We start from the raw sequence: 25,077 nt of genomic DNA, 5'->3' as shown, positions 1-25,077 counted from the left end.
ACAAAACAAGGCGCGGATTTGTTAACTTTTTAACCGACTTACAAAAAACGAGGAGGTTCTATGTTCGGCTCTATATATTTTAACGTAACGTTCGGCTGTAGAACGTAGGTACAATTGCGTGAGGACGGTGTTTTTCGCCTTTGGCTCACATAACTCATTGTGATTAATCTTTACTCTTTATGTGTGTGACAACTTACAGGGTATACAAAGTAGTGTTTTTTTTTAAGTGGCTTTAAATTTGTCTAATATATTTTAAACAATTGATGATTAATATAGGTTATACAGAATATATTTTTGATCATAACTCAAAATGTTAATATGCGAATGTAGCAAAATTGTCTACGTTTACTAAAGCAGATTGATTGAAAAGTTACAAGATAACGTGCGATAAATCTGTAAAAACAAAATGGTTTTCGGGAGCGTTTCGTGGCCCGGTCAAAGCTCCGAAGCAATTAGCAGCCGGGTGTAGCACATTCGCGGTTCCACCCATCAATCTTAAGTATCACATATTATCTATAGAGCGATCAAATCAATTAACGCCCTCGGATACATTCGGCGTGTCATAACAAAGGTGCTCAAAAGTTAGGGTTAAATGATTTCATTACGATCGAGTTTCGATTTTGTTTGTTGAATTGGGCCGAATGGAGCACGGAGGCTGCATGCGCGCGCACCCGGGCCGCCGGCCGCCGCGCCAGTCGGCATGAGACGCGCGCGGAGTGTCACCGGGCCCCTGCGCCGGGCCCACCCCGCCTCGGGGGCCACCTGGAACGTCCAGGTACGACACCACATCTATTAAATACGACCCTGAAATCACCGTACCCGCCCCGAAATATCACTGGGAGCAATTCCGTAACGCTAGCCCCGAGTTTGTAGCATCAAAACATTAGCCGTTTGAGGAGTTTTGTGGTTCGTAAATATGATCATTGGCCACAAAAGACTCAACAGTTGGCTGAAAACTTGTTGCGCACGGATCGTTTTGAAATCACAATATAATTATTGTCACACCCAGAAATGAGATCATTCATCTTTTTGACGTGTGCACTCAAAGGGGTTTGGGTAATATTGGCGTCATTTTCAAATCTCGCGGCCACTCACCAAACCGGCATATTATGAAAGAACATATCAAGGGGAGTAAACTATAGAGTTTTAGAAATTTACTTTTAATTGAAAATACGAACTTAAAATGCCTAATATCTTGGCTCCGATATAGTTTAGCTATATGTCCCCCATAATAGTTATGGGGGACATATAGCTAAACTATATCGGAGCCAAGATATTAGGCATTTTAAGTTCGTATTTTCAACTAAAAGTAAATTCAATCATAACATGAATACTCAGTAAAATAAAAAAAAAACTGAATTATTTATTAGCTTAAAGCCTTGCTCGATAAATGGGCTATCCAAAAAAAAGAATTTTCAAATCGAACAAGCAGTTCCTGAGATTAGCACTTTTAAACACACAAACACTTCAGCTTCATAATATTAGTATACAAGGTATAACATAACTAAGTGATAATACTTTAGTGTATGTACTGTGTATGAGTCCCTTGTATTAAGTTTACTGTAAAAGTAGTAGCGCTCTGAATAGGGTAGACGTAACTTAGTCCAATTCAACCCCGCCAAGATACAAGTCTGCGCGTTCACCGCTAAAAAGTCACCAATGGTCGTACATCCTCGTTTTGAGGGCACATTGAAAGACTTGGCGTTAGCATATCGAGCGAAGTCCAGTTCCAATATCATCTAGAGGGTAAGTCCAAGTTAGCCTCGAAGAAGCTTGGTGTTCTCAACAGAGAGAGACAGTACTTCAGTCCGGACCAACGCCTACACCTCTACAAGGCGCAGGTTCATCTTCCTACTCCTCCTATTTTCTTCTGATTAATTTCGTTGGGGGCCCCCTGACAGTTTAGCATGTCCCTCGGGCTCCCTGAGATCATATCAAAGGGTTTTCATGGTCGAATACCGCTGTCAATCCCGGCGACACAGGAGATACAGTGGTAGGAATGTGTGATGAGCCAAAACCCGTTTAAAAAAAAAAGAAGCAGGTTCGGCCACATATGGAATATTGTTCTCATCTCTGGGCAGGAGCGCCAAAATACCAACTGCTCCCTCTGGATCGTATCTAACGAAGGGCCGCTCGAATTGTTGACTGCCATAGTGTTTCAAACAGCTTGGACCCCTTGGAATTACGCCGACATGTAGCTTCATTCTGCATCCTCTATCGGTTGTATCACGGGGAGTGCTCTGAGGAATTGTTCGGAATCATACCACCTGCAACTTTTCGCCATCGTCCCACGCGAAAAATATTCCATCCTCATCACTTTGATGAGTGGCAGTCTTCCACCATGCGTTTCTCGCGTAACTTTCTATCGTGCACTGTAAAACTCTGGAACGAACTGTCACCAACAGTATTTCCGGACCTATACGACCTGCAAACCTTCAAGAACAGAGCGTATTCCCTCTTAAAAGGCCGGCAACGCACCTGTAGATCTTCTAATGTTGCGAGTGCTTTCCATCAGGTGATCCGTTTGCTCGTTTGCCCCCTTATTTTATATAAAAAAAGAAAGAATTATCACTTACTTTTGTTATAACCTGTATATATAGATACAAGCATAATAATTGTTCATTACATCATTTATTTTTAATTTTAGTTATTCGTACATTTTAGAAGAATGACCAACCAACATTAACCATTCAACATATAGTTCGATAAGGCTGTATATGAACGTGGCGAGAAAAGGAACTAACGCTTCTATCATACAAAAACAGCATTTTTGACAGTTTTCCTTTACCAGCAGCGCCCATTGACATCATTGACATATTCATATTTGAAAGCCTTGTCGAACTGTACAACTAAGCGCCGTCATTTAATGAGTTTTTTAACTATTTATTTTTCTTTTGCAAAAAAATGCAAATCCATTTTTTCTCGAATTTCTTAAAGAGGGCCGTTTTTTTATATATTTTGTGTAAGTAAATAATTAATATTCTATAAAACATTCCTGCAGCAGCTGCACTTCTATAATGAGCCGGGAAGTAGATTAAAAGCTAGACTGAAAATTCTGCCGAAAGGTGGCGTCCAGCGTCATACAGTATGACGCTAGACGCTACTTTTCGGCAGGTATGACTCATGTCATACCTGCCGAAAGGTGCACTATGGCACAGAATATACTACCAATATATTATACTACCAAACTATGGCCAAAATTCGCTAAATAGTAGAAATAATCGACATTATATTATGGGAACAACACCCTAGAGTCATTTTACCCACAACACATTAATACAAAAGAACAATAATTACAATTGCCTAATATTGCATCCGGCCCTTTGAAAACCACTGTCTAATGAAAGACATGAAAAAGAAGTCTCAATTCTGGCTATATTTTAGTCGGACAAGAATTAAACCCAATGTGAAAATATGTTTGAAAAATTATTCATATTTGACGCGGACGAAGTCGTGGGCAATAGCTAGTGAGAAATCCAACATATTAATATACCCTTTCTACATCTGGTTGTTAAGGATAACTACATAAAGTAACGTTAATTACTATTGATTTCGTTCACAAAAGGTGCAAAAATAAATATACTAAAATAATCGTAGCTCAGCTCCGATATTACTTAGAATAATTTTTATTACTAATATATGTTTCTCTAATGTAGTGCTACAAAATAGTAATGGTTTTATCCCTGGCCGCTGGAAAAAAAAATGACGCCACAGGTCTATACAAAGTTACCCAATGCCCATTGACACCATGATAACGTATCAGTGCAAAACAATACAGGTGGTATTTGCACTACTACGTTACGTTTTATAAATTACTGTTTATAAAATTGAATGTTTCATTGTATATTTTTTTATAATAAAACACTCATTTTATTTTAGAAGGTAGATAATTTGTAAGATAACTTATTTCTTTGGAGGCGTAGACACATATTAAACTATATTTACAAAGATAAGATAGAGACCTAAGAATATCGATGTAATTTTATCCTGAAAGCTATCGGATGATATTGAAATAATTTTAGTGGTACATAGATTTATTTAAAAAATTGTCATGTATTTAAATTACTAATAATCACATTTAATTAATACGCTTATCACCATCTTAAATTACTATAAATTATTGATTAAATTCCTGTAAAAAACAGTAATGGTGTTAATGTTCTGAGAATGATGATAGTGAACTAAAAGCCCTACGCGTCGCTTTTTGTTTGCGCGTTTTCAGCTTTTGTACCTGTTTGTTTACGTTCTTGCTCAAAGAAAAAAGTCCGTCTAAAGCTATTTGGACAGACGAATAAATAAACATGGCGACGTTTCAGACAAAAGGAGCTCTGACTTCGTAAGGATCACATTAAAACTTAAACTGAGGCGCACGTCATGTCTGGACTCTGAACAATAGAGGGGTACGACGTATCATATTATAATATGTGCGCTCGATGTTCATACTACTACGAATATTTTGCGACTCAATTTCCGTTTTTTTTTTTTTCATGTTAATCAATAGTTCATAATTATTAAGCAATTACAAAGTATAATTAAAAGTGATATATTTTACACATAATTATTATTAGGCACTAGTAGTAGGTAAGAAAATATAAAAAATAATTTTAAAATTTATATTTTTAATTTTTATTCAAGAAAACATAAATAAAAGTTAGGCAGAGCACCTAGGGGAAGGTGCATGATGAGGTATCTAAGGAAAGTACCAAAAATACAGTATTAATCATTACGTTTATTATGCTTATTTATTTATGGCACAATGTCTTATTTATATGACTACAATTTGGCATAGTATTTGGGAGATGAACTTATAGCATTTTTTTAAAATAAATGATTTAATAGGAGCTTTCGAAAAACCATCTTGCCCCTTACCATGGGGTAAGATGGGGTAATGAAAATGGGGCAAGATGGGGTAGGCTAATCCAATCATAATAAATACAAATATGAATTTCTTGCGTGTTTTCATCATCCACACCAGAACAACCATTGTGAGCCCAACGTCCACAAAGCTGACAGCCTACCAAACCTTCGGATGATTTCAGAAAACCCAATATCAAATCTTACCCCAAAGGCTGACTTAGAAAAAAAATATTTCTCAAAAAAAATATATTAAACTGCACGTTTGTCCAACTATACCACAACAAAGTACACAACACTGACAACCATATACGAGAAAAGACATAAATTGGGTAGGTAGTCATAATTACCTTACAGTTCCTTACTGTTTTTAACTGTGTCAAATTCAATGAGTAAGGAAACAGATGGAGGCGATATAACTACAAAAAAGTGTGGCCGGCGCCATATTGCCAAGAACTAAACATGGCGGTCTATAGTGATGGGACACTCGGTTGATATTTGTCGAGGACATCGATAAACTAACATGTTATAAGTGAGCGTCCTGTTATATTATATATTATATTGATATCAAAAATGATTTTATTTTATATTATATAAAAAAAAAACATTTTTGCCTATTATGTATTATAGAGGCAAAATAGGCAAATATGTTTTTTTTTTTTTTTTAATATACAGGAGCCTCCTTAATTTTAATAAAAGTATTTAATTTATTTTAAGTTTATTAATTATTATTTAAGTTGCCATTATTGATATCGGGCAAAAATTACCAAAAAATCGGACAAATACTAGTTGTACTCGCGCACGAAGTGTTTACAGTTTATTTTAATTTTACCATCAATTATTATTATTATTAAAGTATGTATACAACTGAGTATTTTGTAAACATTTCAAGTGCCTATTTTTTTCGCGATATATCGAGATCGATATTGATATTTTTTCAAATATCGATGTATCGATATATCGATATTTTCTTGCAATTTCGACATCCCTATAATACGACACTTTGACAGTTTATGAACCGGAACATAAAATGGCGGACCGGCCTCAGTATTTTGATTTGGTAGAGACCATTATTTCGAGTCCACTTATAAAAGTCAATGGTCAAATTAGATCGACGAGACACTCAACGTGATTTTCGTTTGTAAACAAAAAACGTATGAACTTCCACTCACTGTTTCTGTCGCGCTGATGGTTGATCGAGTATGGCTTCCTATTGGCCTATTGCTCTCTGTTCGCAAGAGTCTAGTTTCTTGTATCTTGCGTGACCCCATCTTACCTCGCGTCCCAGTCATGCCCCCCCTTCCTCTATAGCTAAAATAATTTGCCAATGATTTTGACGATCTTAGATTAAGCATAGAAAAGACCAGAAAATGAGAAAGTAATACAAATGATTTAAATAAGAATTCACGTCGTGGTACTTTAAATATTGAGTTTATTTTTAGAAAGACAGAATATTTGATATCTAAGACGCTGAATTCCATAAGAAGCTGTTGACCTATAAATCGCATTTCAAGAGGGTTCCAAATCTTCTCGCACAGACACACACGAAAGAACCAAACGATTCTACTTGACGTCACTAAGCTCCTCAATATATTATGTAGAATTATATATCACCTGGTTTCGTTCAGGTTTTATAATATAAACCTTTGTTTTATATATCTATCGCTTGAAACTGCATCATAATCGGCCAGGAAGTTAGAAGATCTTAGACGGAAGCGACTTAATTTTATACTGAATAGAGATAAAGTTTTCCCCCTAACTAATAAAAGATCTAACCTCCCAACGTTACTAAATGTTTTATCCTCGTCTGTCTAAAGATTTTAATATTCTGATTATAATATAATATTAGGTCCTTACATAATATGAAATTGGCGTTTTGTGTGGGAGGCGATTGTTGTTCCATCGTTGCATGTTCTTCCATCATGGTTTGCAGTTGCTGATAATAGATATCTGCCGTAGCCGTTTGGCCAGATTTTAGAAAGCTGTAATGAACGACACCGGTACTAGTCCACCAAACACTCACAAGTAACTTTTTCTGAGTAAATTTTCGCTTAGGTCAGGATTTGGCTGGTTCTCCAGGGGACAGCCATAGCAACGAACGCTTTTTTATCGTAAAGGATCCATTTTTCATCACAAGTAATGATCCAATTTAAAATCCCTTCATTATTGTGTCGGTTGAGCAATGTAACGCAGCAGTCGACGCGTGTTTTCTGGTTTGCTTCACTCAATTCTTAAGGTACCCACATTTCAAGTTTTTTTATCTTCCCAATTTGCTTCAAGTGGATTAAAGCAGTTTTATCACTTACACCGAAGCTTGCTGCTAACTCTGAAGTGGTTTGCGATGGATCCGCTTCCACAATAGCCTTTAATTATTTATTATTCATTTTGGTCTCAGGTCGTCCACGATGGTTGTTCTGAAGGTCGACATTTCCAGAACGAAAACGTTGGAACTAAAACTGGTACAGTTTTGGTTCTGCGACACCAGCACCATACATTGTTAATTCCTAGAGCTGTTTCTGTAGCATTAGTGCCACGGTAGATCTCGTATTCGTAAATAAAGTACTTACTATATAATCTGGGAGCACGGCAGTGCTCCAGCCAAGCTTTTTAGCAAAGGTACGGCCCTAGCATACTTTTCTCGAAGCGGTTCGCGGCTTTTTCACACCCCCTTTATCTTCGATGTTAACAAAGCTAGGGATTTAGAATTTCGGTGACTAGGAGCAAGTATTAAAACTAGCTTAACCTCCAAATTACTGTGGCGTAGTGACTATAAGTAATAAGTATACGTTAACGTACATTAACGTAAAAAGTTTTCAGATGGATTTATTGGGTACCATCGTGAACATTCGTCGTTACACACTTTACGCTTTACGCTTGCCGTTTGTGTAAGTATGAACTACCCCAAATATGAAGTTATATATTTGTTTTTCTTGTTCTCATTGCCCAGCCACTATAATAATTATAAAATAAAGAAAACTATTGATAAATTCACTGAATGTTGATTTAAATTACAAAATAAGTTGAAGGCTTGGCTTGAATGTGATCTGAAAACTTTTTACGATAGATATATTGCATGGCTACGCAATATTTTGCTTGGCTCTTTTTTACATTTAATGTTTTGGTGGGATTATAAGCATGGAATTAATACTAGCTGTACGTAGTACATATTAATTCCATGATTATAAGTTACTCTATGAAATAAAGCAATGTTTCATTTTTTCCATTGTGCGATATGAACGACTCCAAAGAAAAAATAATCAAGAAAAAAACAAATGAATGACTGTTTTGGAAACTCAAATGTACCAAATAAATGAATATATAAATTTTAATTGGAATTGGAATTCTTAACTAAAGAGGAGATATTTGAGATCAAAGTGGCCTGTACAACAAAACGCCATATGTAAGGGCCAAAGGACCTAATATTATAACCGGTGGTAGGCCTCATGTAGTCGTTTTTAGGGTTCCGTACACAAAGGGTAAAAACGGGACCCTATTCATGAGACTTCGATGTCTGTCCGTCTGTCTGTCTCCAGGCTCTATCTCAAGAACCGCTATAGCTATAGTTCTTAAATTTTCACAGATTGTGTATTTTCGGTGCCGCAACAAATACTAAAATAAAATAATATTTAAGGCTCTCATACTACAAACGTGATTTTTTTGTCTTGCAATAGGTAGGCACTTGAAATGTTAAAAAAATAATTAGTTGTATTTATACTTTATTATTTAATAATAAAATGTAAATAAAATAAATAATTAAGGGTTCTCATACAAAAAACACATATTTTTCCTATTTTTGTTATATTATAATAGTACGGAACCGCGCCGGAACCCGAGTCCAACTCGCACTAGGCTGATTTTTTAATTATTATTAATGTTTATTTCTAACCCGTTTAGATGTTTTTTTATTTCATTGGAAATTCCTTAATTTGCAATTATTGCATTTGGAGATTCCTGAAACACACTTTACTTTCAGGTGGTGAAGGGAAAAATGAGTTCACAATGCCTTTGGCACGCCTGTCGCGCGCTCTCCGCTGGACTTCTGCTTATGCTTCTAGGTGCAGCCATGGCTGTTATAGGTGAGGAATTTTTAGTATGAAACTAAATATTTTAAAACTTTTGATATGGTAGGTACGATATTTGACAGAACATTTATACACTTAAAACTTTCGTAATTTTCGTCGATAATGTGTATTATCAAAATGGCCTCAAACAGTGGCGAAGTGGAAATATTTTTTGGCCATATCACTTATTTTAAATAATGATATTTTACCTTTAAGAAAAACCTTTAAAGATATACTGAATTACTGTCGGGAAAAGTTCAGGAAAAGCTTTTCTGTTTATATCACAACAATTTTTATAAAAATATTTTAATATACGTATTTTATTAATAATAATTTATCTCCTTTCAATTACGAATTGCATCAAAAAAGAGCTAGTGATGATGATGTATGCTACTTTAGAATCTTAAAAAGAACTGTCCCACTTTTCACTTTACTTTCAGTCTAAGTAGGTTTCACAAGAGTGGCGGAAGAAAGCAATCGTGTGTTCCATAAATGTTATATCATTAACGTGGCTATATAGTCACATATGTGAGCTTCACTACCGTTTTAGTTTTATGTTACACACCATGAAAAGAGTCACAAAATTTCATATTAAATGACAATACGTATTTGTATGAAATTTTGTTAGTATCTTTACGATTTAGGTCATATTGTCGAGATTTGTTTTTTGGCTTAGAGGGCCTAGTTCATTAGTGTTCTAGCCGCGTACGAGTCAAATCTTGCTAAAGTTATAATAATTGCAAAATTAAATTGTACTTACACTATATTATTTAATATGAATTTAATAAGAATGAAAGTAAAAAAAATTGAAAAGTAAAAGTACTCGAAAACATTATGGTCCTCGGTGCACCGAATTGAAAGGTTTTCAAAATTTTACCTATCTCAGATCGCCTAAGTTGCCTAGTTATTTCTGGTAATAACAGTTTATTAATTAAAATAGTTGTAATTTACCCTTGTAATTTTTTCGGAATAAAGTGTACTTATATACGTTCAGTAGTTTTTGCGTGATATTCCACGTAACAAATACGCGCAAACATTTTGGAAATATCATTTTTTTTATATTTTATGCTGTCATGTACACACATTGAAACGGGCACAACAGTATGAATACAAATTGCGTGATCATTGATAAGGGCAATTCAAAGGCCGAACCACAACCGTAGCTGTCAGTACTCAGTAGATAAGACGACAGCTTTGTGCGTACAACTACCGACGCGTTACATATTATTATGTTAACATATTGTATCATAAATACTGCCGATACCGACCCACATTCCCAATGTATATATAAGTATTTCCAATATGTCAGTATGTACTTATTTACATCGTTCCAGAGGCTGAAAGCTGGATTGTATTTAAACATGATTGCAAACAGCAACTGGGCGCTTGGCGCATATAAATATATTGACAAAGTATCAGCGTCGAAAATTAGTGATACTAGTTTCTTCTGTCGTATTGCTACGTACGTTGTTGTCGTAAATCAGCTATAAAATGTGGAATTTACATATTAATTATTGTATAGTACAGTTCAAATGTTCTTTTTTGTGATGTCGTTCTATGCTGGAAAAGGATTTGAATACAAAACTAGAATGTTAAAAGACTTTTTTTTGTTGCCTCTAAGTTATGGGTATAAATAATACTAGAGATCGCCCAATGGTCGAAATTCGACATAGGACGTAGGACATAGGACTACTACCTATATTTTGTAAAAAATATTGACTTCATCATAGTTTTTTTCAATTCTTGTCTCTGGGACTGAGCTGATCTCAGACTGGCCGTTTTTAAAAGGCCCATTCACGGCAGGACTGCACGGCAGTCCTGCAGTGAATGGGCCTCACTGATTGCTTCACACTCGTTGTTTCCGGCCGGCAACACCGAGTGTGAACCAATCAGTGAGGCCCATTCACTGCAGGACTGCCGTGCAGTCCTGCCGTGAATGGGCCCTTTTAAGCATTGTCTAATTATTATCTAAAATTAAATTAAAAAAAAACAATAATTCATTTTCAATTTTTCAACTTGTTGTCAACAGACTTCAACCATAAATAAAAGAGTATAATTCGTATGTATAGGCTTGTCACTCAAAAATCTGTCATTTTTCCTAGTAGTAGTGTCGTAGTGTGTGTAATGTTTTATTTGTTAAAAATATATATGATAAAAGCATAATTTTAAAATATTATTAGCTCGATGCACTCCTTCACCTTATAAACTATAACTGTGCGAAATTTCATGCACCTACATTTTTCCATTTTTCGTAAAAAGGGTTACAAAGTTTTTCCCTCACGTATTAATATATAGATAAAAGTTGCGTCTAACACCTTACGTTTCCGTGTCCCCATTTGCATACTTTGCTTAAATATGAATCGCATTAAAAATACAAGTGTTGGGTACTAATATTTCAACTACGTGGTATGTTTTATTCACAAGTAAGGTGCTCCATAATGGACAAGTGTCGCCCGACGAAATCATTTGCATTTCAGCTAGTATTATAATATATTTAATTCCTAAATGCTTACTACACGGTAATAACTGAAAAGACGATTTAATAAAATATTCTTATCCAGGTAATAAATCGTTTCAAAGACTAGCACTTTGAATTATGTCCTTATGTCCTTGAATAAAATATTGCTTACTCTTTCATGAGAAGGTGCTATGTTTTGAAATCCATAAGTACGAGCCAGAAACATTCGCGCTGGAAAATACCAACCTTACCAAAAACAAAAGAATTCCTAGTAGATTGCCTTTCGGAATTTAAATTCGGAATTAACACGAGAGAACAAATCTGTGCACAAAACCCAGGCAGTATGTAAAAAAAATAAAAAGCCGTCAGCCATGAAAGCGAGAGCATATTTCCTGTGCTCCGCTCCGGCGACGTTTCCCGCCAACCGACGTCCGTGATGGAACATACCGCCATTCAAACGTTTATATGCTCGGTTTTATTTGCACGATGAGCAATTTTATTTCTTGGGTATAATTTTCTAACGCAAAACAAAAGGGATTTATGTCAACTTCTACACGCACAGACATATTATTTATTAGGGAACTGCAACAGGAAAAAATTACGAAACAACACCCCACATTCATTTTGTCATTACATCATTCATTTTTCACGCATTCATTTTTCATGGCGTATCCAGCTGGTCAGGCGCCAGAGCAACACAAAAATCCGATTTTAAAATAATCTACAGATAAGTAATATTATGTACCTAAACACAGATATTATGTAAACTACACTACTGTACTACTCTGGCTGGTTGCGTTTAAAAAACTGTCTTTAACGTAAGATTAGATGTATATATACGCGTGGATATTTGTTTTGGAAACACTTCTGTTAATAGTTTCGCTAGTAACACCACTTAAAAGCAACCGTATGTACTTACTAAAATATATTTGAATCTCATTCCCAAAAAGAGCATAATTGAATATTAAGCAATTCCAGTATAAATCATTACAGTACTCCCAAATTATTAATGCGCATGCAAATCTTCGCTAATTGTCGTAATCACGAAAACGCCCGAATCCATGAATCGTAAGAGCCCCAAACAATGCACTTGCATTTTGCACCTTGTTCAAAGAATATATAATATACCCGGTGGTTGTCCGCTGTCGCCGGTACTTCAATAAGTGCTATAACTCACCGGTAAGACGTCGCGGCGTTACCATGGTAACGTCCAGCCAACGTCAGGCGCCTTTACGTCGCTGCAAAGCGCTGTTTTTCTTAAAGTTAAGTTTAAACAGCGCTTGCAGCGACGTCTTCTGACGCTCGGGAAATACGACCGTTGCCGAAAAATTACGAAAATTTCTATGCGCATTATCACTTTGGGAGCACTCAGTACAGGTACTTATTAGCTAGTAATTAGAAGCCAAAACTGCGCCGTAAACAGCAATAACCGACTTTAGGTAAGCGGGTAAGTGACAATTACTAGTGCGATCAATTAGTCGGTTTGGCGCGGCGTGTCAAATGACTGCTCCAACTGCACTAAATTACGTTCTCTGAAATTGAAGCCGTAATTACATAACTACGTAGTCAGCTTTCGTTTGGGTCACTTTAGACTTTGAAGGAGCGATATTTTAGGTCACATTTTAAATCAGCATTTGAAAGTTCTTGACTAGTTTTTCGCAAGCAATTAGTAAAATGTTGATAAGATAATGGTAACACAAAAAACCTACATATAAAATTATTGTTACCTATTGACAGACAATAACTCAATGTTATAAGAAGAACCAAATAAAATTATTGTTACATAGTTTCTAGTCCGCTGGGCTACGGAAACAAGTAACAACAGTAATTAACAAATATTATTATGTCAATTCAATGTATTAGCTGTGATCGGTCGGATGGGTTTGACTAATGCGACCAAATAACTTAGGTCCGCCATTTGCCTAGGCATAAATTTCTCTGATGTACTCTGAGTGAGTTCTCTGAGTACCTACACTACATAATTTAACATGACTCTAGTAAATTTTTTTTTAATTATTCAGGGTACTACGCGGACACGCTTTCTGTGGCGGAGGAGGTGCGGGGCAATGCGACAGTGTCCGTGAAGGACGAGGCGCGCGGCTTCCATCTCAACAACCTGTCCTACGCCGGACCCATCGTCATGGGCTTCGGAGGTAATACGATAAACCAGTGTTTCCCAACATTTTTCACGGACCCCTAGGAAATGAGTGCAGTTTCCACAGGCCCACTTAATAAAATAAACAGCAAAAAATCTGATTATGTCATGAGATGACACCGCGGACCCCCATACATATACTGCGGACCACAGGTTGGGAAACATTGCATTAATCGCCTCCATTTTCATGCTTTTTGTTTTACTTTATATTATGTTCCACTATGTTGTTCTCTAAAAAGCTATCAAGATAATTGTGGTATCGTCCTCTACACATAACTAACTAACACATAATAAGCTAACAAGGTACCTAACAAAATTATTTGCATTTCCACCTCGGAAATATAATACAAATTATAAGTATAATTCAAACTAACAACAAAGTGCCTTTGTGAATAGAGTCCCGAGCACTGTCTAGTGTTAACATTATTCTTAAATTCCAATGTATATAGTAATATATTTAAATTGTATAAAGTTCAATTTAAAAAACCACAGCCGAAAAATAACCTCCTCCTTTTTGGAAGTCTGTTGAAAAGTAGAGAGTGATTCACGAAAATGGATGGTAAAGCATAAAGTACTCGTCATCCATCTCAATAAGTAGCTTTTATGAGCAGTTCTACATTGTGCGGCAGGATCTGAAACGAGGCTACAATTAACCAACTGCAATTTGTCGGTAATGGATTTCGATTGTACGTAACTTTGTTCACAGTCAACTGCAGCCATTATTTTATTAGGTTGGGGAAAAGTTTCTTCGCATTTTATATAAAAATTCAAAAGGTTTTTTTTCATAAAGTTTATTTACAATTGACTAAAGTATATAGGTGCCATTTTGTTCGATAACTTTTTGTCATTTTGTTGGTAGGGACATGATGCCTTTGCTATAAAAATTTTGGGGCTTTTGATGAAAAAACTGCGACTAGTGGTTTTGGGCAGTCCTCTTGTGATGTCAACCTGACACTGCCTAAGGAATTCTGCAGTGACCGAAACAGGTGAAAATCTGAAGGTGCAAGGTCAGAACTATACGGCGGATGCAATTAACACCTCCCAGCTAAATTCTCGTAATTTTTGCTGAGTGGCTAAAGATGTGTGAGTTCTAGTGTCATCATGGTGAAAAACCACACCCCTTCTGTTGATTAATCCCGGCCGCTTTCTCTGAACTTCTTGCTTTAATCTCATCAGTTGTTCGCAGTACAGTTCAGAATCAATGGTCCTGCCTGACGGTAACAGCTCATAATGAATAATGCCCTTCCAATCCCACCACACACACACAGCATCACCTTGTTGCGAGTTAAACCGGGTTTCGCCACAGCCTGTGAAGCCTGACCGGCCTTTGACCACGTTCTTTTTCGCACGTTCTTATCGTACGTGATCCACTTTTCATCACCAGTTATCAGCTTCTTCAAAAATGGTTCGGTTTCATGTAATAAAAAATCACATCTGTAATATCTTCGAAAATATTCATTTACATCATATGCTGGAAAGGGCCATATAGATCTACATTAAATCAACAATATATTTAAGTTATTTAATTGGATAAGGATTAATGCTGTATTTATTAAAATTGCTTAGAAAATAAGCCATTATCTGTCGTAAAATGACAAAAAAACGTTATTGCGGGATATCGATAAGAGATAGACATATACCATCGCGGTGTTTTCTGTAGACCTTTTCAATGTGTACAATACTTGGTACATTATTTTGATAAATCTCATAGGGTTCAGCCTGCGTTTGCAATGTTAGCGGAAAAAATGTAATTATTTACTAAACACACATTAGAAACCCCAACAATAACAGTATTTCCCCACTATTGAATGAATGTACCGAGATACCTATATACCGATATACCAAGATACCTATAACCTTCCTCTTGAATCACTCTATCTATTAAAGAAAACCGCATCAAAATCCGTTGCGTAGTTTTCAATATTAAGCTCGGCCGTACATTGTCCGAAATTTCTGATCAGAAAAATTCGGACGCCCCTAAAAGGAACAAAGGGACATGAGGGAAAAAAGCGACTTTGTTTTATAATATTACTAGATGTCCCGCGCGGCTTCGCCCGCGTAAATTAGAAATTTTACAGAATCCGTAGGTACATTTTCCCATAAAAAATATTTCCCCCGTTTTTCCCACATTTTCCTGAGTTTCTTCTGTCGTATTAGTCTTAGAGTAATAATATAATATAACCTTCTCGATAAATGATGAGTCTTACTCGATAAATGATCTATCTAACACTGAGATAAGTTTTTAAATCGGACCTGTAGTTTCTGAGATTGACGCGTTCAAGCAAACATACTCTTCAGGTTTATAATATTAGGTAGATATAGATTTTTTTTAATTATCGCTTGACAAACTCGAGTCTCGATCTAAAAGACTATGATATGGTAGTGATGATGACGATGATGATGAAGAAGAATATAATTTGCATAGTAGCATATGCTTTCTGTTCTTAAAACAACGCCGAAACTCCCAAACTTGTATCTATAAAGAATCAGGAATTCTCTCATCACCTTCCGAACCACAGTATACCAGGTATATCTCGGTGCAAAATCTTACTTGTTGGTAGCATATGCTTAGAATACTTCTCACGAAACCGAAGTCACCATATGTTTCCCTATAAGTTTTGAGGAGTTCCCTCGATTACTTATGGATCCTTCATCAGATCATCACTTTTCTGAATATAATACCAAATTGGGATGATACCCTATATACCAAAAGAAAAATTTTGAAAATCGGTTAACCAACGGCGGAGTAATCGTTGAATATAAGAAAACGAACATAACACCTCCCCCATTTTGAAAGTCGGTTAAAATTGTAGCCTATGTGTTATTTATTTAATATTTTAATCAGCACATGAATTGAATAACAAAATTTTTTTCTAATTAATCGTAGCACCATCTGTCAGGACAAACTAAAATTGAAATAGAATAATATTGAATGCGATGATAACGCCGTCCGCCGGATCTAATGTAAAACATTCCAAAATCAACAACTCCTTATAAATAAGAAATTAATTGAAAAAACATTTTCCAGTAGACCAAACTGTAAATCTAAACCATTCTCGAATCTCCACGAACACACACAAAAATTTTCATCAAAATTGGCCAAGATAAGATAAATCCGTTCAGCCGTTCTCGAGTTTTAGCGAGACTAACGAACAGCAATTGATTTTTATATATATAGATTTATCTTTCGATTTCTATATAGTCTTATTAAAAAAATAATCGGACAGAGTAACAACTTAAGTTAGCTAAAATAAAAAAATAATCGGACAGAGTAACAACTGAAGTTAGCTAAAATTGTGTTTATTTATGTACTATGTATTTTGAGACTATGCAATTTTGTCGCGTTCGCGATTCACTTTCACTTTTGTTGAGTTTCAGAACGCGATATTAGGTCCTCCAACGCGCACGCGAATTTGAACTTTATGCAGCGGTAATAAATTACAAATTGACTCTCCATTTTATTTAGAAAACGTTTGTATGGGAAATAGAAAAATGCTGTTTTGAGGATTTTCCCGGCAATTATTCGAATTTTTCTCACCTTTTAAACCTTCCCTAGACCTCCACGAATAATTCAAGACCAAGATAAGATAAATCCGTTCAGCCGTTCTCGAGTTTTAGCGAGACTAACGAACAGCAATTGATTTTTATATATATAGATGTATAGATTATTATAGTACACATATTATAATTAAGGCCTTGGTGAAAATTACAAGTGCCTACCTGTTGCCGTTATTGATAAAGAGCAAAAAAAGCCAAATAATCACGTTTATTGTATGGGGCCCGCAAGGCGCAATTGTGATAATATGAAGTCACAAGCGGTCAGGGGACTATTATGTTTATAGGCATTCAAAGTTTCGAAAAATATTTTTCGAAACTTTGAATGCCTATAAAATAAAAACTACTAGGTATTTTTGACTGCAACAAAAACTAGTGTATTTGTATACATACAGGATTTACTGTGACAAAATTTCAAGCAATTTGGCATACCTAGTACCATTCTCCATTTTCAGGGTTCATCGTAGTGGCGGCGTGCGTGATGACGTTCGAGGCGCGGGACAGCGCTGCGAAGGTAACGCCGGCGCGGCCCCAGGCGCTGCCCCGGCCACTGCCTCGGCGCGGGCCCCCGTGCGCGGCCCCCGCCCGCCTCGACCAGCTCGGCATCTACCGCCTGCCGCACGTGTTACCGCTGCCTCACGCGCCGCACGCGCCCACTCACAGAGCGCGACCACACTGCCACAAGTAAGTTTCGCTCGAAAATTTACATACGGTATAGATTTTTGCGATTCCCTCAAGCATAATCCAGTAAAATCATACCTAAGCTAAGCATTTGAGATTACGTCATATTGCAATTTTATATTTAGTGGTCGCAAACCTTTCATTGCTCGATGCTTTGAAACCCAATGTGATGGACCGCGTATTCGGGCGAGTGTGGGACGAACGTATGTGTACAGAAGCGGCGAGCGGGTAAAAGATCGCACTCGGTTCGGTTCGGCGCCGGACCTCCGCAACGGTAGCGCGCGCGCGACGCCGTCGCTTACGGCGCTACGTCGCCCGCTGCGCCGCTACGCGCTCTCAGTAGACGAGCCACCACATTCCGCTGTCAGGTATTCCACGCATTCAGTCCCCGCTTTACGTCATATTAAATGCATAATTTCAAACTTTACTGCATAACAATCTAGTAAAACCCTCTAGCGCATTCAATTAGACCAGCCTGAGCATATTAGAATAAACTAAGAAGTACTTTAAGGTTAGTTTAAAATAACTTTTAAATTTATATTGTAACACATGCCGAATCTTAAAATACTATTACTGGGGCTACACTTGAAAATATAAAATAGAATTAAATTCAACTATTTCACATAAAATAATTAAGCAACGAAATTATGAAATAAGGTATGGTCCTATTGGTTGATGATCAGCGCAAGCGCAGTGGAGTCGGAGTGCGGATCGCAGTCATCGTTAGCGTTGGAACTGCACGGCGCGGGCGGCGCGAGCTCGGGCGTGACGCTGCGCGTGCGCGACAACACGCGCGACACCACGCGACGTCGGCCGCTTGCGCGGCAACCGCGTTTGCGCGACGACTCCGCGCACCGTGAGCATACCTTTATATTCTATCATCAAGGCTAACCCCATATATTAACATTAGAACGACCAGTATAAACGAAGAACGCCTGTATAATCTATTTACAGTTTACAGAATAAGTTTGAGTTAATATGACTGAGATTAATTATTGCACGTTGCAATAAATTACGGTATATTTTTTTCCTTGACAATAAACTGATAGATAGGTTTGATGTAGCTACTACCATTTTTTTTTAACAATTTAATACCTTATTTTACAGCGTCTGGAGAAATTTTCAATAACATAAGCAACATTCCGGAAATATCGAGGTAAATACATTATGTATCTCAAGGTTAGTAATTAACCTTCTCCCTTTTGAGTATTGCAATTTGCACTTCTCTAACAGTCACTATTTCAGAACTTTATTATTCTGTATATTATAAATAATAAATACGGTACACATTTCTTTCATGCTCAATTTTTTTTTCAGAAATAGAGAGGGTAGGAGTGAAAGTTATTTAACATTGGAGGCCGACGAGCGGGCGAGCAGCGCCCCTCCCGCCCCGCAGCCGTCACCGACGCCCACAGTACATATAGTGAGTATCGACGTATCGCCCTCGAAAATACAGGACACGTGTATACTCATAGAGGAGTCCCCCAGCCAAGAACACTCCCACAGCGAAGCGAAGTCCACCTGCAAAGTAATTTCACCCAGCGAAGCGAAATCCTCCAGCGTAGAAATACCCAGCGAAGCGACGTGCCCTAGCGAAAAGACGTGTCCCAACGAAGCGACGTGTCCCAGCGAAGCGACGTGTCCCAGCGAAGCGAAATCCCCTGACGTATAAAAATGCTCAAGTGTCTGAGTATCACTGCTCAGAGTTGATATTTGAGAACAATTTACACGGTTTATATTATTGTATATTTGTAACCCAGTTGTCTATTGTTACACATTAGTGGTTATGTGTCAGCAGTCTCTTAATAATGGCCTTAGGGACAGTTTTGGAGCTTGTTGGTGGAAATGGAGACTTACTGTATGTAGTTTCAAAATAAGTATGTAGCTTCAAAAATACTATTACGTCTAATTTAACGCAAAAAAGCTTCGGTTTATTTTTGTGCTATTTATGCCTAGTTTAGGTAACATTTCAGAAAGTTACAATCGGCCTAACTTTAATGCACATCATAAATCATAATACTCTTATGAGTTTTGAATTTGAAGATGAAAAATCGAATCTAAAGAATCTAATAATAACATTATGTAAAGAAATAAAAAGGAACCAACAATAATTTTGCCCTAGATAACCAATAAGAAGTTGTTGAACTGAACTATGACAAAATTACACATATTTCGCTTCTGGTAATATTTAGTATTGTATGCATTTTTAAATACACAGCATTTTTGAAACTACATTGAATTAGAAGTGCGAATGTATTTATGTGGCATTTTCTTGTACAGTACACAATCCATTTTATTTCAACCGTAGATGGACCATGGAGAGTAGAATATAACGATATGTAGGTGATTCTAGGTTTATATTTTTGTTCAACTTTCCTTCGCTTTTTCGTTTAAACGACCCCATAAGATAAAAGACTGATAAAAGCGAATTTTTGTAATAAAAAGGAAAAATCCACGTTAAATGATCACTTTTAAAAGACTTTGTAACTACGAACATACTATGTGGTAAATATTTGAGGTAAAAATAAAGTACATGTGTATTTTTTTAATATTTGTAATTGGTATATTCTTTCGTAAAAGTATTTCTAAACTTTTTTATAAATGTTATTCTATACACATCGTCTACGTGATAAAATTCATCGTGTCAACCATACGTTTTGACTACTTTCATCATGATTAGTTTAAAAAAACGTGTTACTTTTAATTGCCCATCAATTTGCCCATGCTATTTGCATTGGTAATTTTCTAATCACTTTTACAAGAACTCAAATAATTATGGTTTCTTAAAAATATAAAATACAAATTAAAATATAAAAGTAGTTCTCATAGGCTTTGAAGTTACTGTACCTACATATTACTTTACCATCAATAGTAATAGTTTAATCAAAGTTTAACAAGTTTTAAAACATAATTCATGTAAATTCATAGCTAAGAATTATATCAATTAGATATTGCAAAAGAATCGTCCATAATACTTCCTTCCCGAGCCTTTATCGTCTTGTATAAGTGTGATATATAGGGTGTATTTTCCTCTAACTAGCTTACTTCTAAAATAGTGATAAACTGTATTGATAGATAGACTCTTTAGGTAACAAAGACTATAAATTTCTATCTATTCTTCTGTTCTTTTGCAGATTGCAACTTTGATGTATGTCATAGATTTACAACGGTTTCATAAAAAGGTATAACCTGGTTAAAATTTCTTGATACTCGATTTCATGAAACGATACTATGAGTGGGAGCCCAAATGGGGGTCCGACCTTACACTACCAGCTGCGTCTCAAGATATTTTCCCGGGTAGTGATTCAATAGTAATAGATGAAAACCCGGCACTCATAATATTATAATGATTAATTCATAAACTACGTACGAAGTTGAAGATATTCGGTTCCAAGATAATGTCATGTCTGTAAACTTCGTTTACGATAAAAGCTAAAGTAAATATTTTACTGTAGGTTGTTGAAAATATATGAGTTAAATCCTACAAAAAAAACATAATGTAAGTATCTGTATTTCGTGTTACAACCATAATATATTGTATTCTGTAATAACAATACTAATTCTAAGAATATTTCTAAAAAGACAATATAAAAGCAATAGATATAATATAAAAAAGAAAATAAGTGTCACGTTTTGTAATAGAAATATATGTTGTATAATGTATAGGTATATATTATTCGGTGTCGTAGTGGATGTATAATATTAACTAATAACTAACATGTGTTCTAATAGGGTACGATTTTTCTCTTGTTGAAATTCGTAGCAGCACGATCTTTTATTTCTAATTTTTATACAGACTCAAACCGTTTTATACCATTGCATTACTTAAGTATTAAATACAAAATTCACTTTTAGACGATTCTCATGCACAAAACTTTTAATGTTCAATCATTTTACAGGAAATAATAATGAACATCAGTCTAGCAATACAATTAAAATGTCAATTAGTGAAAATCCAGCATGCAAATTACTTAACTACATCATAGCTTTAATTTCTACATAAATATGTAGAAATTAAAGCTATGTATACATAATATGTAAAATAAATATATAGTAAGTATATAATACGAGCTTTTGCCCGCGGCTTCGCTCGCGTTATGATGGATTATTATATACAAACTTTCGTCCCCTATTTTAACCCCTTGGAATTGGAATTTATCAAAATCCTTTCTTAGCGGATGCCTACGTCATAACATCTACCTGCATGCCAAATTTCAGCCCGATCGGTCCAGTGGTTTGGACTGTGCGTTGATAGATCACTATGTCAATCAGTCAGTCACCTTTGAGTTTTATATATATAGATTTAAGTTAATCAACAATCACTAGTCTCCCCTAGTCTAATCCCGTTGCTGCAAAACATTACAATATGATTTTGCCGCAATACTTAAATATTAGTTTTACATATATAATACTACTACTTCTTTCTATTTACTAGTTAGTACTACTATCAGCTACGAAGAAAGACGAAGTTTTCTTATCCTCAGCTCCTATACACATCGAAATTTAAAAATATAAAAGCGTAGACAATCGCTAGATTAATAGAACACTTTTTCTTGTAAAAGGGCCCATTCACGGCAGGACTGCACGGCAGTCCTACCGTGAATGGGCCCTTTATGTGTATATACAAAAATATCGCATAATATCCAAATCACAAAGAAATAAGAACTAGCATGACCGTGTACTAAGAGTTCCCATTATTTGTATTATTGTTTTAATATCCAGTATCACTTTATGTACATAATATTGGTACCTCAGCCTAAATAGAAAACAAAGGTAGTCTTATGAACAACAATGTGAGGCTAGCTCTTTTCATTAAAGTATAATGTGACAAACTATGCTAGTGCACTAGTCGACAAAACGCGAAGTAACTAGCATAGTTCTATGCATGTGTGCGTGTAAGCGCGAGTAAACAAGGTACGAGTAGCACGTAGTTGTACCAAAAGCGATGTGCTTTTTAGGGTTCCGTAGCCAAATGGCAAAAAACGGAACCCTTATAGATTCGTCATGTCTGTCTGTCTGTCTGTCTGTTGCTATACTATTGAAACTTGTTAAGTAGATGTAGTCTGTGAACCGCATTAAGATTTTGATATAAAAATGGAAAAACCATAAAAAAATTTAGGGGTCCCCATAGGAACAACTGAAACAAAAAAAAAATTTCATCTTACCTATGCGTGTGGGGTATTTATGATAGGTCTTCAAAAATCATATTGAGGTTTCTAATATTATTTTTTTCTAACCTGAATAGTTTGCGAGAGAGACTCTTCCAAAGTGGTAAAATGTGTGTCACCCATCTAACTTCTAAAGTATGATAAGTCAAAAAAAAATATATGATGTACATTACTATGAAAACTACCAACGAAAATTAGTTTGAACGAGATTTAACAAGTAGTTTTTTCTTTACGTCATAAATGGTAAACCTTAAACCAACAAAAAAATATATTTCATCTAACTTATGCGTGTGGGGTATCTATGGATAGGTCTTCAAAAATCATATTGAAGTTTCTAATAATTTTTTTTCTAATCTGAATAGTTTGCGAGAGAGACTCTTGCAAAGTGGTAAAATGTGTGTCGCCCCCTCTCTAAATTCATGATAAATCTAAAAAAAATATATGATGTACATTACTATAAAAACTACCAACGAAAATTGGTTTGAACGAGATCTAGCAAGTAGTTTTTTTACGTTATAAATGGTAAACATTAAATAAAATTTCATTAAATCAACTTAAATATAAAAATAAATCAAAAACTTTTTAATTTTATAAAAATAAACCTTATTGCTGCTGCGGAACCCTTCATGGGCGGGTCCAACTCGCACTTGGTCGGTTTTTTGTTTTGTTATTTGATCTGAGGCACTGTGTTTAAAATCTAAATCTTGGTGACTACTAATATTTTAATAAGTAGACCCAATATTTATGCTGATGGTGATTCTGCGAAAATGTTAACGTATGAAGTGATTTTAAGTTGTCTGATCAACGAAAGTCTTTATAATTTAACGATTTTTACATAATGTAAAGTGAGAATGCTTGTCTCACAGGTTTTATGAAAAAACTGGAATTCTCAAGAAAATATTGATTTAATATCTTGATTCATATATTTTAGATTTGAGATTTCAGTAATCTTCAGATCTTTGCTCAGCACTAATCATTTACAATGTTTTGCACAATATTTTACTGAGAATTCGGTTGTTTAAAAAAATTATATTAATGTATTATACCGTAGCTGTACTTGATCCAAATGGTTGTTGTGATGTCTATTACAATTGTTGAATAATTCTTCGTTTTATTTATCCTACATATTTGACACAGAAAATATAATAATATCAGTGCTCGACCGATGCTAGTAGAACTTAGATCCGTAAAGTTTGACTTTAAAATTTCCATGGCCGGTAACGAATTGAGATAGGTGCGCAGTGGTCAATATCCATCCAGGGTTTGGATAATCGTTTACGAATATTAGGAAAAGTTGCGGTATCTCAAGAACCGTTATAGCTAGAGTTCTGAATTTTTTACAGATTGTGTATATCTGTTGCCGCTATAACACCAAATACTGAAAACAAAATAAAATTAATATTTAAGGGGGCTCTCATACAGAAAACATGATTTCTTGGCCTTTTTGATCGATATCAATAACTAGCTGTTGCCCGCGACTTCGTCCGCGTTAGTATAGTAGATCACAATTCACATCCCAAGTATTATTTATTGTACAAAAATTTTCAATGTACAGAATTGACTTTCCTACGATTTTATTATACATATATAGATGTTCCGCGCGGCTTTGCTTGCGCAATTTGGGAATTTCACGCAACCGTACATTTTTCCGCAAAAAATAGCCTTTGTTCCTTCACGTGGTCTATTCTTCACGTTTGCCGTATAACATAAAAATTGCTCCAGTAGTTCTTAAGATAATAAGCAATTTCAAATAATTTTCCTCCGTTTTCTCCACATTTTCCTCTATTTCTTTGCTCCTATTAGTCTTAGCGTGATAAAATATAGCCTATAGCCTTTCTCGATAAATGGGCTATCTAACACTGAAAGAATTTTTCAAATCGAACCAGTAGTTCCTGGATTAGCGCGTTCAATTAAGCCCTTTCATATAATTTCCCACGTTTTTCCACATTGTCCTCTATTTCTTAGCTCCTATTAGTCTTAGCGAGATAAAATATAGCCTTTAGCCTTTCTCGATAAATGGGCTATCTAACACTGCAATAATTTTTCAAATAGGACAGTAGTTCCTGAGATTAGCGCGTTCAAATAAGCCCTTTCATATAATTTCCTCCGTTTTTTCCACATTTTCCTCTATTTTTTCGCTCCTAT

General features: G+C 35.7%; 1 protein-coding gene across 1 annotated transcript; it reads left to right on the top strand.

The window, feature by feature from the left end:
• Nucleotides 1–700: 700 nt before the first annotated feature.
• LOC121739027 lies at nt 701–18,924 on the top strand. The gene is given in 7 exon segments (XM_042131341.1): nt 701–775; nt 8,828–8,930; nt 13,395–13,526; nt 17,539–17,776; nt 17,983–18,132; nt 18,448–18,620; nt 18,872–18,924. Coding segments are annotated over 7 exon segments (924 nt in total).
• The last annotated feature ends 6,153 nt before the right edge of the window (nt 18,925–25,077 follow it).

The sequence above is a fragment of the Aricia agestis genome, chromosome Z (assembly GCF_905147365.1).
Source record: "Aricia agestis chromosome Z, ilAriAges1.1, whole genome shotgun sequence".
Classification (NCBI taxonomy): Eukaryota; Metazoa; Arthropoda; class Insecta; order Lepidoptera; family Lycaenidae; genus Aricia; species Aricia agestis.
Note: the sequence above shows the minus strand (reverse complement) of the source record. Positions and strands in the feature narration are given on the sequence as shown.